At 38.5% G+C, this 17,943-nt stretch overlaps 1 protein-coding gene across 1 annotated transcript in view; it reads right to left on the reverse strand.

The window, feature by feature from the left end:
- Window positions 1-1,211: 1,211 nt before the first annotated feature.
- RET (ret proto-oncogene) overlaps window positions 1,212-17,943 on the reverse strand; it is a 30,257-nt gene continuing 13,525 nt past the window's right edge. Inside the window, exons 9-18 of the mRNA XM_041404963.1 lie at window positions 17,397-17,516; window positions 16,514-16,770; window positions 15,233-15,380; window positions 11,930-12,037; window positions 10,254-10,468; window positions 10,031-10,153; window positions 8,318-8,388; window positions 4,308-4,445; window positions 2,326-2,425; window positions 1,212-1,391 (exon numbers count right to left, since the gene is read on the reverse strand). Of these exons, the coding sequence (XP_041260897.1) occupies window positions 1,212-1,391; window positions 2,326-2,425; window positions 4,308-4,445; window positions 8,318-8,388; window positions 10,031-10,153; window positions 10,254-10,468; window positions 11,930-12,037; window positions 15,233-15,380; window positions 16,514-16,770; window positions 17,397-17,516 (1,460 nt within the window). The remainder of the gene's footprint in view (window positions 1,392-2,325; window positions 2,426-4,307; window positions 4,446-8,317; window positions 8,389-10,030; window positions 10,154-10,253; window positions 10,469-11,929; window positions 12,038-15,232; window positions 15,381-16,513; window positions 16,771-17,396; window positions 17,517-17,943) is intronic.

Here is a 17,943-nt window from a genome sequence, read left to right on the forward strand (position 1 = left end):
CACAAGTGATAACCAAAATGGATGCAGAGTGCTTAGCACCATGTTGATTCAGCTGTGCAAGCACAGAACCATAGCAGGGTTGAGACTTTCAAAAACAGAAATCTGATTCTGTTGCTTATTAAGCAATTCAGCATCTGCCACCAACCTTGTGGCAACTTCTTTTCTGCTACTTCACTAAGTGCCCCAAAATCAACATGAGTTGAGAAAACCTAATGAAGAAAATAATAGCTAAGGTATAGATCAAAAATAGACCCAAAGCCATGTATTAATGGCAACTTTTAAACTAAAAGATCCAACTTTTCAAAAGTCATACTGCTTGAAGAGTGAAAAAAGTATCTGATGTTAGTAAGTATCTAAAACCATGTAGAATATTTAATCAGAAGACAAAATGTAGGAGTTTTGGCAAGAACCATTTTTACTGTCCATCTCACCATCACAATATGAAAGCATATGTTCTTTTTAAAAACACTTGCTACATCATTGAGTCAAGGTTTAGTACTAACATGTTCATAACAAATCAAAGGACGTGAAAACAGCTGATATTTTCAAAATGCCCATTGTTAATTAAGTTTTCAAAGGATTTTACATGTCAGTTTAGTCTGTATATAATATTTATATACAGTATTTCTACCTTCTGTATATAATAATCTGTTTTCATCCTATGATACATTAAATACATTTCAGCTTATAGATCCAAAATGTACTAATAGCAGCTGAAATTTAGACATCCGTCTGAATAAATGAAAAATGTTGCAGATGAGTCTTATCACTGAGTTACGGCAAAAAACAGTATTAAAAAAAAGTCTATTGCTTAAATTAGAGGTGCAGAATCTAACCTATTTTAAATCTTGTAGTCTCCCCCAACAGGACAGTTGAATTAGATACTCATTAGCATTTTGTATTTCCCCTGAGAATACTTCCCTGATCTTTTTTTTTGCTTTTACTGTATGATATCTAGTCATTTTACTTATTTTCACATCCTTTTAAAACGTTTATTTTAGACACAGCTGCAAAATGACTAAAGGATGATCCTGATGCAAACTTTGACATTTACCAAAAGAAAAAACAAACAAACAAACAAAAAAAAAAAACAAACCCAAAAAAAGCTTCCAAGCAAATTTTGATTGGCTTCATTCAGACAAGAAACACTGTAATGGGGTTACAGAGTCTGAGAACAGTGCAGAAGAAAAATCAACTTTTTTTGTGTGTTGCTAGAATCTAGTAAATGCATGTGAAATTCTACCATAGAGTTTGTTTTCAATCCATGTGGAAGGGAGGGTTCGAGGGAGGGGAGCATTATTACAGTCCACGAGAGGAGTCTCCTCTTCTGAGAGGCCATCATCGTACAGTAAGGAATCAGAGGGCGTGGAAGCTGCAAGGTCTAAGTAGTCCTGAGAAATGAATACACAAAAAGCTGCATTAATGTACGTGGCAGTGTTGCTGTTTGGCTAAAAAGCATAATTGTGCACCTGCTTTCTTTACAACAAGGAACTACAGGCCTATTGCATTCACCTTTCTCTAGAGCCTCTGGCACCTGAGGAGGCTCTGCTTTCCAGCAGCCACAGCAGCCCTGGAAGCTGATTTGCCTGAACACTGCACCTGCTAGAGACATATGAACACTTCCCCTACTTAATTCTGCACATCAGCAAAACACCCAACAAAATGAAAAGCTGTCCTAACTGCTTTGTTTGACCTTCATCTGCTGGTACGCCTGCTCCATATGTATGCCTGAAATATATACATATATATATGGAGATACATATGCATGTTTAAAGGACAAGGTACTCAGATCTCATAATCGTTTTACAAAAGCTATTACATAACAATGCATAAAATAACTACGTAAATATTGCCAAATAAAGCTTTGGTTGCTGTTCTAAAACTAAATATTTAGGTCACCAATAAGAATTCGTTGGGTTTTAGTTGTGTTATTGAATTGCTTTGAAGCAAAAAAAAAGAATGTGAAGCATTTTCAACTAATTTAAGATTTATGAAGTATCACATTCTTCTAGTTCTGGCTCTATAAAGTTATTTATTTAGGAGCAACTTTTCACAATAGTTTTTAAAACATTACTATTATTTAAAGAAAATATGTTAAGAACAATCCATCCATATTTTGAGTTGAGGTCACCAAAGCTATTAGAAGAGGTAATACTGCTTTCAAAAAGCTACATGCATGTGGAAGAAAGCAGATATGTAAATGCTTCAAGATTTGATGAAAAGTAAGTTACACTGCTTTAAAATACAACTAAAAAGTAATTATTTCTGTATATTCAAACTCAAAAGACCACAAAAACTTTCAAAATCCATGCTTTCCACACTTACCCTACTCTTCACCATCATCTTCTCTAGTTCCTTGCTGATCTCAGTAAATGTTGGTCTTTTATCAGCTTCTTGCTTCCAACAGCGCAACATGAGGTTGTACCTGGGACAACCCATCACAGGGTGAAAAAAACCCCAAACTGTTAGAAATGGGCCATGCTTCTGCTCTAATGATTTACAGCACTGAACTTAACTGTGGCATGAAGGCCATCCACAAGTACATCAATCTCTGTTGTGAGTGCTGCTAAATGTTCCCTGGAATTAACAACTGACACTCACAACAATGGGCTTTTATGTTCAAGAGTCTCCATGAGTTTCAATGATGATGCACTTGGCTGTCCTTGAAGGACTAGAGTCTCAGGTTTCACTTTCTCAAATGTAGGGCAGCATGCCAGACTGCTAGTTCACTTTGTACATGACACTGAAGAAATTTGCGTGCCAAACTGAAAAACTCTGCTGTTATACCAAAAAGCAAAATTTTGGTTTTCATTTGTTCAAATTCTTAAGTTTCTGTAAACTTCTCTTTAAAGCAAAGCCTAGCGTAAGACTATTTGCAGTAACTAATGTTCTTTTGATTACTTCTATTATTGTTCTTTTGATTAAACCTATATTTATTCTTTCTTTAACTGCCTTCTATAACATAGAGTGTGGAAAGGAAAGGGAAAAAAATTAAAGTTTTATAGCTGAGTGACTACCAGATAGACATTGGCAAGTTCTGGGAGCCTGATTCTCCAACCTGTGCCACTCACATTGTTTTTCTAGCTCAGCTGTTCTCAGGACTGAGTGATCTGTCCACTTAAGTGCTCTAATGGTGGAAACAGTGGCCTATGAGAACTACAGGAAGCTATTGAAAAACACTGCATTTTATGCCTTCATCCATGATCCCTCTCGTACTTGACTGCATACAAGAGAGAATGCAATTTGAGAAAAATGGTCCTTAAAGTGGGTTTTCACAAGCTGTCAGAAAAATTTCTGAGTATAACAGAAGAAAATCCAAAAAAAGTCAGAAAACCATGATTCAGCTTCACTTAAAAAATCCCAGAAACTCAGATGTGGTCAGCTTGCCTAAACTAATAATTATCAATGACATAACATGTTTGTGGAATGAGTATTCCTCACTGAGATGAAACAAATAAAGAATTAGTATTATACATTTCTTAGATGATATTTGCCAATCGTTCTTGTAAACTGCTACACTGCCCTAAATTTGGAAATACTTAGTGTTTTATTCTGTATGTTAAAAAAAACTATTATTTAAACTATTATTTATTTAAACTTTTTTTTCTCAGCCCAGATGTGGTCAAAGCACCCTTCCAATTGAGAATCAGTCAAAAGAGTGGTCACAATGACTAAAAGCTTGGGAGCTTTCAAAAAACTGCAAGCACGATCAAATTTGCAGGCTGAACATAAAATCATCTCCAAATGCCATGGAAGATCACAGACAACAGATACTTCACATTGACTGTGTTTTAATAAATCAGCTAACAAATTATGAACTGTCTCCAAAGCCATGGGCTTATCAAGTCACAGGAAATTTTTGTCTTCAAGGGTGTAGATCTCTGGGCCAAGGTACCATTTTTCTTCTGGAATGCCACAACTTACAGATAATGACTGTGCGTGGAATATCTGTTTCAGCTGCAGAAAGTACTATGACATTTTCTTGAATATTTCAGCTACCACTGTGTTTTATGGAAGTTTCCCCCTTCCCCCACCCTCAGAAGTTTTGAATGTACAAACTCTAATTGTTTGCAAGCATGTTATTCAATACCCCACAAATGGTTTGGATATAGCTGTAGGCATTCTGTGAGTAATTTTTCTCCCTCACTTTACTGTTCACTAATTTCATGACATTCTTTAAAGCACTACATATTTTGACTATATCTCTATGAAATACAGAATAGTATTTAAGAGGTATTTATTTAAATATTTTTTTCAAGTATATTTACTAATGTTTTCTGAATCTAATCAGATCAAGAGTTACTCACATTTCTTCACTGCAGTTTTCTGGTCTCTCCATTCTATAGCCTGTTTTTAGGAGGTTAAAGAGTCTTTCAGGAGCAATGCCTGGGTAAGGATTGCCTCCTAAAGTAACAATCTCCCACAGCAGAACTCCAAATGACCATCTGAAAAAGACAAAATGAGCTTTTATATAGAGTGGTAGGTTTCACCAGCTTAGTGTAGCATTTACACAACAAATCTCCTCCTAGTATTTTCAGAACCCAACAAAACTCAAGACACGTCACGCCAGAGAGCAGTTGCTCAGATGCAAGCAGGGCCATCTGTGTTCCCAAATACTGTTCATTGAAAAGGTTAGCAACCAAGACAGCAGAGAAAACAGTTACCTCTTTTATCCATTGACAAAAGCTAATTATACCCTGGGAAGATCCATCTTCTCTAGACAGCAGAAAGAGGAAGTCCTTCCTCTGGTGGTCCAGCCCAAAGACTTGCTCCTCTGCTGCACAGGGCTCCTGCAGCAGTCTAACCTCCCTAATTAGCTCTTGTATTCAGAAATAACTCTAAATTCAATTTACAGAGTTACCCCAGGACTGGTTTCCTGTCTTGACTATGAGGCAACACAATGTGTTTATTTAAATCGTAAGTAACACCTTTGATTTCAGCTGGCCTCTTGGGCCATTTCAGTGATTCACGACTTAATTGTCTTCTTAGAGTTGATGAAAGAAGAGGAAAGAATTTCCTCTGGAAATACCAAATGCCTAAAACGAACTTTGACACAGAACAGAAGAAACCATTTTCTGAAATGAACAGAAGTAGTGAATTTTTAAACCTATTTTACTGCTGAGCTCAAACAAAAAGACCTTGCATAATGGGTGAGAAATATTTAGATAAATTAGTCCATTTCTGGAGAGCAAGCCAGAAGAAAAGAGGCAAAAATGTTTTTCTTTTCTTACTGAAAGGCTTTTTGAGACACAAAGAAGCTACAATTCACCCTGAATCTGCTCAACTGACAACTGACAAAATCTGGATGTTTGAAAGGAAGGAGACCAGCCAACACTGGGGCTGCTCAATGGGATGCATCTGGAAGCAAAATTGCATACAATTTATGAAAATGCTAGCTTTGGGCAATTGCTCTGTAAACTCCATTTTAAAGAAAATTTTAAGAAGTTTTAGACACCTACTGCCAAACCAAACAGCCATGTCTAATTCCCTATGAAAATTCCATCTCCAAATGTTAAACAAATACCTCACCTCCTGTCTGACTCCCTTCCACCTGCGCTTCTCACATTTTAAAGAACAAAAGTAACCCCAAAGGTACAGAAATAAAACTTCCCAAATTGTCAGAGAAGTCAAAGTGACTCTCACATGGTCCCAGGTGGTATGCTGCCATTCTTCTGCCTAATGCCATTCACTGAATTAATTTTTAATCACTTTGCACATTCTTGAAAGCTTATGAATATTTATAGCATTTTCATATACTTTATTAATATTTCTCCTCATACCCTTTTTGAAGCCAATTACACTCTGCCATCAGGTTACAATTCTGTCCATGATTAATTCAAATAAACTTTGGAGCATGGCAGATTTTATTTCTAAAATCCACTTCTGCTCAGGAGGAATTTTCCAGAATATGGAAGGAGGGATCAGATGAACAATTTCTTAACTGAAGTTGTTCAGTAAGTGAACATATTAGAATAGAATGCTGTAGAATGCTGCAGTACTTTCAGATTGTTAAGTACTACATTAAGTACTACAGGAGGAGAAATGAGAGATGGAGAATTTCCCACTGTGTAAGGTTTATTACGGAATAAAAACATGATCACAAAAAGCCAGGAAAGAAAAGTATGTGAAGAAGAAGATAGTAGGTTAGCTTTCCACTGATGTCATAGACCTCTGAAGCAAAAATGGAGTTTTTGTAAATGCTGGCAAGTGGTACTGTTATTAAACTCTGCTAACCACTAACTATACAGAACAGCTTGAGAAGGAACAGGGTGGAAAATAGAAACAGAATATCAGAAAAAAGGGAATACTGGAATGGTTGTAGAGTAATATGTTCACCTAAAATATAACTGCATCACCACAAACAACAGAGAATATCCATAAAAATAATATTTTCAGTGAGTGCAATTATGTAAAGCACCAATCAATGCAGCAAAAGGAGTACTTCATTGATCAGTCTGCTGCTCTGAAATGCCATCATGGAACCTGGTGCTGGAGAGGACTTGCTCTGCAGCTCTGGGTGTGTGGTATGTGTCTCGGTTCTGCTCTGCAGGAACCTGGCTAAATTAGGAGCTGCTGTACAGCACTCCTGGATTATTTCATGTACAATGACACAGCAAAGGTGAGCCAGCAGTGAGACAATGGCACAGTGTAAGCACAGCAGACACCTGGAGCCTTTCAGGCACTGCATGGGAGCAGAGGCGCACAGCACAACGCTGTGCTGCCGAGGCACCTCCACGAAAGCTGGGCAACCAGCACAGCTCTGCATGGAGATCCTAAGCCAGCCCTGGGAAGCAGGGAAGCGACACAGCACCAGCCCATTGTGCTGCACAGGGCTCTGATGCCAGCTGGGCAACCTCTGCATGGTGCTGGATCCCACTGACAGGAAACACGCTCCTGGGCTTAATAGCACCCATCGGGAAAACGGAATGGGAGGAATGCTATTGGATCCAGATGATCCATCAGCAATCAAAGAAGAGGCAGTTACATGACAACACAATCTGTTCTGGACCCAAACCACAGTGACAAAACTGAAGAAATTAAAAATATGCTTAGAAGTTTTTAAAGGAATTTTAACGATTCTTTGGGAAAAGTAATTTTAGAGAAGCAAGTCAGCACAACGGGTGCTCTGAGGAGGATTAAAAGAGACCCAGAAAAACCTGAACGCTGACCTAAGTAAAAGTGACATTCTCTCAAGAATTATCCCTACTTTTTCCTTTTCTTACTCCAATGGATACAAAGTAAAGGAAAATACTTTGGAAATTCACTTTGTAAGGAATTTCCAAGGCATGCAAAGTATTTTATTTCACTAAAACTGCTCTGATCTGCAGAGAGAAGAATAAAAAGTGAATGGTAATAATTTTAGAAGTACAAATCTAAAGGTGTATATTTTGACATCCTGCTATTATCAAAGTGTTTTTCCCCTCAAAGTGCAATGCCATCCAAACTGGCATGTTACTTCATTTGAGTGTAACCCAAACATTACTTTGGTCAGATGCTCTCTTTCAAGGCAAACTTAGAAAGTATCAAGATGCTACCTAGCAGAAAATCAGGCCTATGTACTGCTGCTTTTACAATCCTTAAGAGGTTTTTCTCCTAAATAAATAATCTTTAGCTTTAGAATTTGCCTGGTGACTAGTCACAAGCATCATTCGCCCCAGAGAGAAAGAAATGAAAAGCATCTGATCCTGAATTAAAAATGTCTACAAACACTCTTCTGCCTGGCCCATGCTTATCAGGCATAGGGATAATTTAGCTGTGGTTACTTTGTCTCCTCTTCATCACAGGTGGAGATTCCAGCATATCCATCTTCAGGGTCTCTGTTTCCCTAATCATGAAAATAAGCTTGTATCTTGGCACTGAAACTGGACTGAGCTGACTGGAGTTCTGTCATTGATTTCAACAGGAGAGAGCTCAGGCATTAAATTCCCCTTCCTTTCCTCCACTCCATCCCTCACCTGCCACTCAGTGTTACAAACAAGTGATGAACAGAACAGAGAGGTTCAGGTATGACCATTATCTGCAGCAAACTCTACTAACTCGTGTCTATATACAAAGTCAATCATGTCACATGAACAGCTCCAACCCTTGCTGATTTCAACAAGAATTATGTATATAAATACTTCTGATAATATTTTATTCAGATTTAATTCAACAGCAAAAATCTTGGGCATCACTGCCAGTTGATGGTGCCATCCAGACTTCCTTCATATTTCTTTGCAAGAGTAATGGATTTGGCTCCTACACATCTTGCTGTGCTCCCTCCCCAGGTCCGTAAACAAGCACACAAACCAGAAAGCACTCAAGAATTTACACTTACACATCACTTTGTGTTGTGTAGATATGGTCAAACAGTGACTCTATGGCCATCCATTTCACAGGGATCCGACCCTAGGAGGTAAAAAAAGCAGTAATGGTCAGAAAAATAAGTTTCCAAGTGAAAAAACAAGGCATTTCTTTTCAAAATAGTAAAACAGAGTCTTGTCCATACTACAGCACTTGCCAATGCACTTATGATTTGGCATTTCATAAGAAAAACAGTGAGGAGAATAATTGTAAGAGTTTTTTAAAAAACTAGTTCATGTCTTCTCACACACTTAGCAATCCAATTATGTGCAATGAACTAGTGTAGCTTTTTGCAGATGGTCACCAGTCTAATTCAGATAAACTAAACTCTTAACAAAGAGCTTTGAAAACGTGCAGATGCAAAAATGATAAGGAATGACGGTTAAAGAGGAAGAACTATCTCATTTATACCAGGGATGATGCATAAATAGAAGCACCTGAATGTTACAGATACCTTTGGTTTCAGAACTGAACCTGGACAATCATATTTGGTTACAAATTTCTAAGTGGCATCTACAAGTTGCTATTTTTCACTGGCAGAAATTCACTGGGAAAATCTGAATAATCCACCCCAAATATTCATGAAAGTCTAGGTATGCAAAATTTCCAAGATGTTTCATAACCTTCACAGTGTGATTAGCATTCATATGCTTTCTCATTCTCATGCAATCCATATATATCGATGTAAAAAGTATTTCAGCAGGATTTGAAACTTCCTCTTCCTTCTCAAATTCTTCTCTTCCCTGTCTCCTCACCCAAGCAGACAGATGCTTGTTAGGCTCAGAATAATACTACAGTGATGAGTGTCTCAGAAGTAGAGACCAAATATCCACTCTCAGTACATCATGCTCCACCAAACAAAACTGAACTGTCAAACTGCCTTTATGTAAATGCATTACTCTTAAACTATTGAGCAACAAATCAATGTAAAAACACAGCCATCACAAGACAGCTAAATGAAAGTGGCAATGCCCTTTTACATACAATCAGGCCTCCTAGAAGTTTTTTTTTCTTCACAACTCATTTTGACTTACGCAACATTCACACAAACTGGCCCTTAAAAACAGAGAAAGCTAAACTAAAAATTCACAGTATTTATGGAAATCTTCCCATAAAATTTTAACATTTTCACATGCAAAAAATTTCTGTTGGCAGCTCCTTCATATTAAGCCAGAGATGGAACTGAACCACCACTGCTCATTTGACACAGTCAGTGGGAAGCTGTGCTCACGAACATCACAGTCTAGCCCAGGACTGACTTGTGGAAGTTGTGTGGAACTTGATCTAAGTTGTCTATATATTTTTCAGCTCTTTGATATTTTTAGCTGATTTTTAAAATTATAAATAGGAAGAGAGAAAGAAAAAAGATGGGGTTTTTTTTGTTGGTGTTCTCATGCAGTTTGATAAGGAACTGGATAAATAAGGAGTGGAATGAGAGGACTGGATAAATGAGGAGTGGAAGAGGCAATAGTTACTTAAAGATGATACATATTTTACATATATGTAAGTATTTCTATCCCACTGGTTAAGCTCATGATTTTGCTCCACTGTCATTTTTATTTCCTTAAAATAATTATCTTAATAAAAATAGCCACTTTCCTTTTTATCCATGGTCAAGTGCCACAGTATAAATTAATTTCCTTGATCAGGCAATAATTTCCACTACTGCTTTTAACACACACTGTACCTTGCTCCTCTTTACATAGGAATCTTCTTCATACACATCACGTGAGAGGCCAAAATCAGAAATCTTCATTTTGCGTCCTTCTGCCACCAACACGTTCCTGGCTGCTAAATCCCGATGCACCAGCTTTTGGAAGGAAACAACAGGAGTGTTTATGCTTCTGGTGGAGGAACCAGCTGCTTGCTCCACATCTGTCACACGCTGAGATCACCCCTGCCTGCCCTACCTTCATTTCTGCAAGGTACTGCATCCCTCGGGAGATCTGCCACGCAAATGATATCAGGTCTCCCATGGTTAAGGCTCTCTCATCAGGGTTATCCAAGTAACTGGAATTTCTGTTGCCATCACTGCCCACGTAGCTCGGGCCAACTTTTCGACTTTCCCTGAGGAAACTGCGCAAGGAGCCGTATTTGGCATATTCCACAATTAAATACAGTGGGCCTGAAATAAACAAATGCACAGGTCAATAAACAATTCATTTGGGTTTTTTTTCAAACAAGTTTCTTCTAATCAGCACACTGTTTTGAACAGTCAGAGGCTCCAGACACTTCTGCCCTTAACATAAAAAGCACTGAGTCAGCCATGAAATAAAGAGTATTTTTGGCTTAGATCCTCTATGCAAAGAGAATGAGTTTCAGGCTAAATCAAAGCAGAATGCTGGCTCTTGCCTGTAATCCCTCATCTAGATAGTCTGAGATCAAAAAACCAGACAACCTTCATACAAACTGGATCTGTAAAACAGCCTAATTTAGAGAAACTTCAAAATTAAAATAATCTTCTTGAGCTTGTGATACTGATCTCAAATCACCTGCTAATTCCAGCAGTGTGTTTAAGGTGCCTTTTGATAAAACTTAGAAACATTCTGGCATTACAATCCATTAATTTCTCCTCCCCATTACCCACATGAATAATACCTACTCAATAATACCTACCTAATGATAAATACATTTGTTTGCTGTATCTAAGTGCTCCTACCTCATACACTAATGAATTAACTTTATATTCATTAAAAGCCTGTGACTCAAACATTTCACTTCCTTTGGGATGAAAAATACATTGTACTGAAAAGAAAAAAAACTAACCCGCCCCACTGTTTCATTACCTTACTAAGACTCAGAGATGACTCACTCCTGAATTACATTTCTGTCTACAACTAAAAAGTGACATTTGCTACAGAACTGGGTTGGCAAAGAAGGCAGGGCTTTGTCCAAGGTAGCAGAATCCATGCTGTGATTTTAGGCTGCACAACTGCAGATGCAAAGGAAGAGAATGTAGCCGTGCCACTTCATTTAAAATGAGCAATTCCTATGCACAACAAATTTCGCTTCACTGGCAATTTATAATACATGTGTCTGCAGATTTTACCCCTTGAAATATGCTTGTTGATGACTGTGGCTTTTAGAAACCATTTCATAGCCAGAGGGAGACAACAGTTTTGAGACAGTGGAAGAAAACTCGATATCAACCTAACTGTGCAGCTATCTTCATCTACATATGGTTGTAGTTGTCTATTTACATTGTTTTAGGATAAATAATAACAACAATAATGAAAACTCAATTAAACTTGAAATATAACTCGTATTTGATAACCCTGATTATTAACATAATATAAAAATATATATTGATTGGAAGAGAATTTGTAGGAGACTTGTTAATTTAAAATAGCTTCAGAATCAAAATGTGCATTGATGAAAATCCCAGGAAGAATGTTTAGTTACACTGAATTAGTATTTCCCTTTTCTTTCAAGTACTGTCTTTTTTAATATATCCCTCTTTTTTCATCCAACAGCAAATTTAAAGGATGCTCAGCAAATATCAAGCAGTTGCTGAAATCCAGCAACAAACTGCATTTGATTTCCTTTCTGGATGGTTTCCTCTTAGTAACAAGCTTTTAGTATTTACCATCTTGACTGCAGGCTCCATAAAGCTTGATGACATGAGGATGGTTGACTTGTTTCAGAAGGTTGAACTCTGACAGGAGATCTCGCAGCTCACTCTGGGAAGCATTTTCTGCAGAAAGTGACCAAACACAGTTTTGGTTAGGAAAGCACCACTCAAGAGTTCTCTATGTACAGTCTGAAATATGAGATCTGCCATCTCTCCCAGAGTTAGCAAGAGGTTGGAAAACTCTGTACTTCCCCACAGGAGAGAAATTTTCCCATCTCCGGTGTCCTGCAGCCATTCACATCAGAACCAAGTGAATGTGACTGCTGCTGCTCTGGCTTGGTAGCAGCCTGCTCTAGGCATTGCACTGCCCTGATACTAATGACTGCAGAACCAGGAGGTCAGGCAAGAATCAGGAGCAGACTCTGTAATGTCTTAAAGATGCCATGAAATTATTACAGACCTTTTCTGGTGTTCTAAAGCAACTTCTTAGGGTGAATCAGTGCAATAAAAGCTCCAGAAGCATATGAGAGCCAAGCTCTCACGCAGATCAAACAAAAATAGACTCACTCACTTCTGCTCTAAATACCTTTTCCAACAGAGTAAAAATCCACTAATCTACTGGCTTACTCTTGTAGCATGCATCCAGATTTAGAGTTCAGAGGTTAAATGTACAGTACAAACTGATTTTACTGGGGGACATGTATGCAGACTTCACTGATGTCAGTGAGAATCATGTGGCAACATATGGCCCCAGGAAGCTTTCTTAGCCTTTCAAGTGTTTTGCCTTTTTGCAGAATTCTTCAGACTGACAAACTTCCTCTTTGAGGGCACTGGGGCTTGAAGGAGATCCCTAGTCATAAACACACCATAGGTCAGAGACAAACCTTCTTCCTCATCCTTAATCTCTCTGACACACAGAACTGGCCTGGAGAGTTCCTCCAGTGTCATTACTGGGCATTGACAAGGATGTGTTCATCCTGATTTAAGGATAATAAAAACAAGCCTGGCTTCTGCTCTTTGGTACTGTACTGTGTGCTTTTTTCATAAAGGCTGTGATCACCAAAGGATTTATTTGCCCATTCACGTGTGACCAGTTTGCCCTCCGTATAAAAACAGTTATTCTGTTCTACTGTTATGTTTGTATCAGAGCTACATGTTTGTATCTGCCTCATATTATCCTGTTGTCTGAATCTGCACACGGAGTGCAGAATCTTCCACTGCAGGGAGAACAATATCAGCTGGTCTCTCAATACTGGTAAAGACTACAAAAAGTACCTATTTATGAAAACAAAAATCAAGAATGTCAGTTTAATGCGTGTAAGAAAAGTCTTATTTTTGTAGCTCTGGAGCTGTGTGATGTGAACAAACAGAACAGAGCAAAGTTAACCATGTACCATGCCTGTCTGTCTACCAAAAAAAACCTAACTTCAAATGGAGACATTTAGCTCTAAAGCTTTAGGCCACTCATTTTAACAAACTGTAAATAATTTGTATTTATGTGTTGGTTGGTGTTTTCGCCTTTAATTTTATTGTAATGAGGGCATTCATATCAGGCAGGAGATCAAATTTAATTCATATGAGAAAAGGGGTAATAATGGGCTGAAAAAAATTATCAATCTGTTCCTTTAAACCTCCATCCATAGCTCCAAGACTATTTTGGCTCAGCTCATTGCTCCCTGATCCCTCCACAGTACCTAGCACCGAGTTGTCACAACAGGGGGAATCCTGCCCTGGTCTGTTCTTACCCAGACTGTGCCCATCTACCCAGCTCAGGCAGGAGATCTCTTTCATGCAGTAAGAGGCAATAACATACAGGTGAGCCTAGCACTGCCCTTTAAAGATCACTCAGTGTGTAACAGTCCCCAACACTTGGACAAATGACCTGCTCTGCATCTGGTACGGGGAAAGAATGGGAGGTGCTGGCCTGATCCAAAATAACTGCCCTTTGTCCTTCCTGGCAGCATTGCAAAGGCCACTGAAGCTAATGCACTCGTCCTTATGCTTCAATTGTCATGTGTGAACAGTAAAGTTAAGCCAATAATAGCATATAAATATTTGCAGAATGACAAATGCTCTCCACAGCCAAGCTGGAAAATGGAATTTCAGGTGACTATCTGCAATTTAATTTACATTACAGAGGGATTCATTAGAGCCTAAAGTATTACTGTAAATGTCAGATCAATTTATTAAAATAAGATGTTTAACTAAAGGTTTACTCCTTCGCATTGTCAATTTGGTCAATTCTTTCCTTCATCATAGATAGGAAAAACTGCATGTCAAACCATCAGCAAGTAAAAGCAACATTTTTACCACTAAGACTTAGAGTCTAAACTCAGTCACATGTTGATGAAATGTGCTAGAAAAAGCAATGCCACTGAGCACACAAATAAACATGAGATGAACTAGTGCCTACTGTATTGACAATGTAATACAATACAGGTCATTTCTTGAGTATTACAAGTAACAGTTAATTAATCTTCACTTCCAAAAAATCTTAGTTCCTAGACTCCCTCCATGTGACCTGAACCTCTTGCAATGAAAGCATGCACTGCATAATGCATTTACTTCTTAGGTAAAGGGGTGGGATATGCAACATCTTTCCTCTCAAGGAGTAGCAAATGTGCTTTGAATATAACAGAAATGGTAATAAGAAGAATATAATTTTCCTGTAATGATATGCTTTTACTCGTAAGCAGCAGTGAATGGTTCAGTGCAAGGTCTCATATTATCATCTTAACATTATCTAGGCATACTTTGTTCCCCACAGGTTTAAAGTTTCAGGGTAAACTAAAGGCAGCAGGAGACAGCACTGGGTTATTCAAGCCATTTTGACAGAGCTCCTAGTGATTGAAAAGCAGATCAGAAAGTATAAAACTAGACAGAATTCTCAATCAGGAGAGGAAGTTAACAGGTCTGTTCTATCTCTTCATATGATTATCACATGATTTATTTAAAAGGTTTTGTCCAAGAGAACTGGATAGAGGAAAAGAATCAGAAAGCTTTAACAAACCCTTGCAATATTCCCATCAATGCCAAACAGAATTGAATACATTTGCTTTGTTAAGACAGAGGCTCCTTGCACATCATGATGTAGAATTATGTACTTGGATCAATGTGATGCTAACTGCTAAAGTCACAAATCTGCAGATTGTGATTGTTAGAAAGTATTAGAATACTGGAAGAAATAAAGGTTGTGACACTGCTGGGTTTTTAGCTTTCACTGCTGACCTTTTGCTTTCACATAAGCCCCTCTTCAAATTTATTCAGAGGTTACCACAAATAGTTTGCAAGTCATTTCAAGCCCTGATGGGAAGGTACCTTTCAACATTTTCACTGCCACTGTGGTATAGCCAGCCCTTCCCTTAAGTCGGAACGCTGTCGCCTTGACGACCTTTCCGAATTCTCCTTCTCCAAGAGTCTTGCCTAGAACTAGGTTCTTCCGAGGGAATTCCCACTTTGGATCTTCCTGCAGGAGAGAAAAGAAACCCTGTGAGATGAGGCAAGCAAAGGAGCTATTCCCAGGAACAGGTGCACTTCAGTGTACAGTGTTTGGTTGCTCTTTTTATCAGTATCAGTGAGTTCTTATAAAAGCTTCTGGGTATTGAGATATTTTGCAAATGTATTTTCCCTTACCTGAAAAAAACTCCTTCAAAACAGGCTGTACAGGAAGTCTATGGATAATGGATTATATTTACAGGTCTGGGAAATTGGGTACAAATGAAAAATGAAGTGATACAGGATAAACGCTTGCTTTCAGAATAACTATGAACATGTGACTTTCATGGAGAAGTTTTACTCACAGAATAAGGCTTTCCCTTAAGAACTGATCAGAGACAACAATCATCCTCTTAGAAAATTAGTGCTAATATGCTTTAAGGTTGCAAAATTATGACAGATGTACAAACCAGACAAGAAACTAAAGCGAACAGAGTACAAGGTCTGTGAAAACCTCACTACCTAACACTCAAATAGATCTGATGTTGCCATATAAAGCAGCAGCGTTTCTCTACCATGCTGGCTCACGAAAACACCCCATCTCACAGAAATCCTGGGTAGTGTGTAATTCAAAGCAGGAAAAAGTAGAGTAAAGGTATTACAGCATGACTGGGCAAAAGTCCTTAAATGTGGGTAAAACTCCCACATCAACTGACAGCTACAATGTGTATATCAGAAATCAGGAAGAGATCTCAGGAGGGATTTTTTGGTAATTTGTGAAACTTAGTTTTGTTGCAGTAATTTGGCACATCATAGAGAGTACAAACCTGCTGATCATTGGTGCTTTACTGGACAACGTTAAAAGTAAAACCACAGTACTGTAAGATGCTACATCAGTAAAAATCATTGGCTTAAATTAACCTAAAATGCTGCAATGTATTAAAGCATAAAAAAGGAAGAACATACTGGCCTTATACAGCAAACTAAAATGTTTACCCAATTACTCATGAAATATCTTCAGTGGATATGATTTCCAATGAAAGTGAAGGTCATGGGTGTATTGAAGGTAACGGTGTTTCCATGAATGGACTGCATTCCTGTAGCATTGTCTGCATGCATAAACGAGGCTGACACCAAAACAGAGCAAAATGGCATCAGGCTTACTGGTATTTTGAAGGTGTCCACAGACACCTGGTTCTCCATGGAGTCCAGGGAGGGCCGGCGGACGTTGCTGGAGGAGTAGCTGATGGGGTAGGACTGCGCGGGGCGCCGGAACGTCATCTCGGCGGAGGCGATGGGCGGCTTCGGGGAGTTCTTGTGGTACCGGTGGATGCAGTAGAAGGAAACCAGCACGGAGATGACGAAGCACAGCACCACTGCCCCTGTGATCACCGTCTTGCACAAGTCATCACACAGTTGCTCTGTGGACCAAGAAGAGCTCCTTAGTACCATCCTTGTGGCCTCTTACTTCTGCATGATAATTCAGTTTTAAAGATGCAAACTATTTCATGTTATGTTTATTATTAGCCAAAGTAAAAATTATTTAAAATATCCCTTTTCCATTTGAAGCAACCGCACAAAGCTTTTCTGTTTAAACAAAGGAAAAAAAAATAATGCACTCCTCCTCCTGACACCATGGGTGATGGTTATCTCTGACATTTTGAAGCTGAGATTTTTCAGAAATTATCAGGGAGCTGGAATTACTTGAAAGTAATAGAAGTCATTATTCTAATTCTCCTAGCTGCCTCTGCAAATATCAGGTAAGTCTCACTGAAATGCAAATGCTGCTGGAAATCAAAGGATGACCGACTTGTTTGTCAAGTAGTAATGAATAAAAAAATCCTTAGCCAAGGCTATAAGTAACCCATTTTGGAAATTTTCAGGCTCCATAGTGGATGTCAAGGTGCCAGTTCCCCACGAGTTTTTTATTAGCAGTCTTTGACCAAACATATGGCTTATTAACATGGCCACAAGTGTAGACAGCTCTATATGTACACATGATGCATACAGAGAAAAAAATTACTATCAGAACAGCAGATGGACTTACCTTTGATATCATCTTTCTCACAATAACAGTTCTGTCTTGGGAAGCAGTAACAAATCCCATGTCCTGACTTAATTCCAAGATTTCCAATGCCCTTCCCATGGCCACCAATAATGTTTCCACCTAATCAAATACAGACAACAGGCTAAGATTCTTACATGCAGGTAAAGGGAAAAGGCTTAGTTTTCCATGGGTTTACCCCAGTATGAATCTGAAATGTAACCAGGGAGCACAGTGCAGGGATAATGACAAGGACTCCTGAGGGAGATAGAAGACTCTAAATTCTGAAATTTCTGAGATCCAGAAATGGGAGGACCTTGCACTGTTTAAACATTAGTCCTCATTAGCTGTTCTTGAGTTCTGTTCCTGCTTCTGATGCCGATTTCCCCACATCTTGGAAAAGTCAGCATACTGTTCTAGGTATCATTGGTTCCACTGTCACATGGAGATAACAACACTTAACCACCTCTGCAAAATGTCAAAGCACTAAGAGTAAAAGCCTAGTGCAAGTGATAAAAAAATGAACTGCACTATCTAAAAATGCGTTATT

Source organism: Onychostruthus taczanowskii, unplaced genomic scaffold (genome assembly GCF_017590055.1).
Source record: "Onychostruthus taczanowskii isolate IOZ18803 unplaced genomic scaffold, ASM1759005v1 scaffold22, whole genome shotgun sequence".
Taxonomy (NCBI): domain Eukaryota; kingdom Metazoa; phylum Chordata; class Aves; order Passeriformes; family Passeridae; genus Onychostruthus; species Onychostruthus taczanowskii.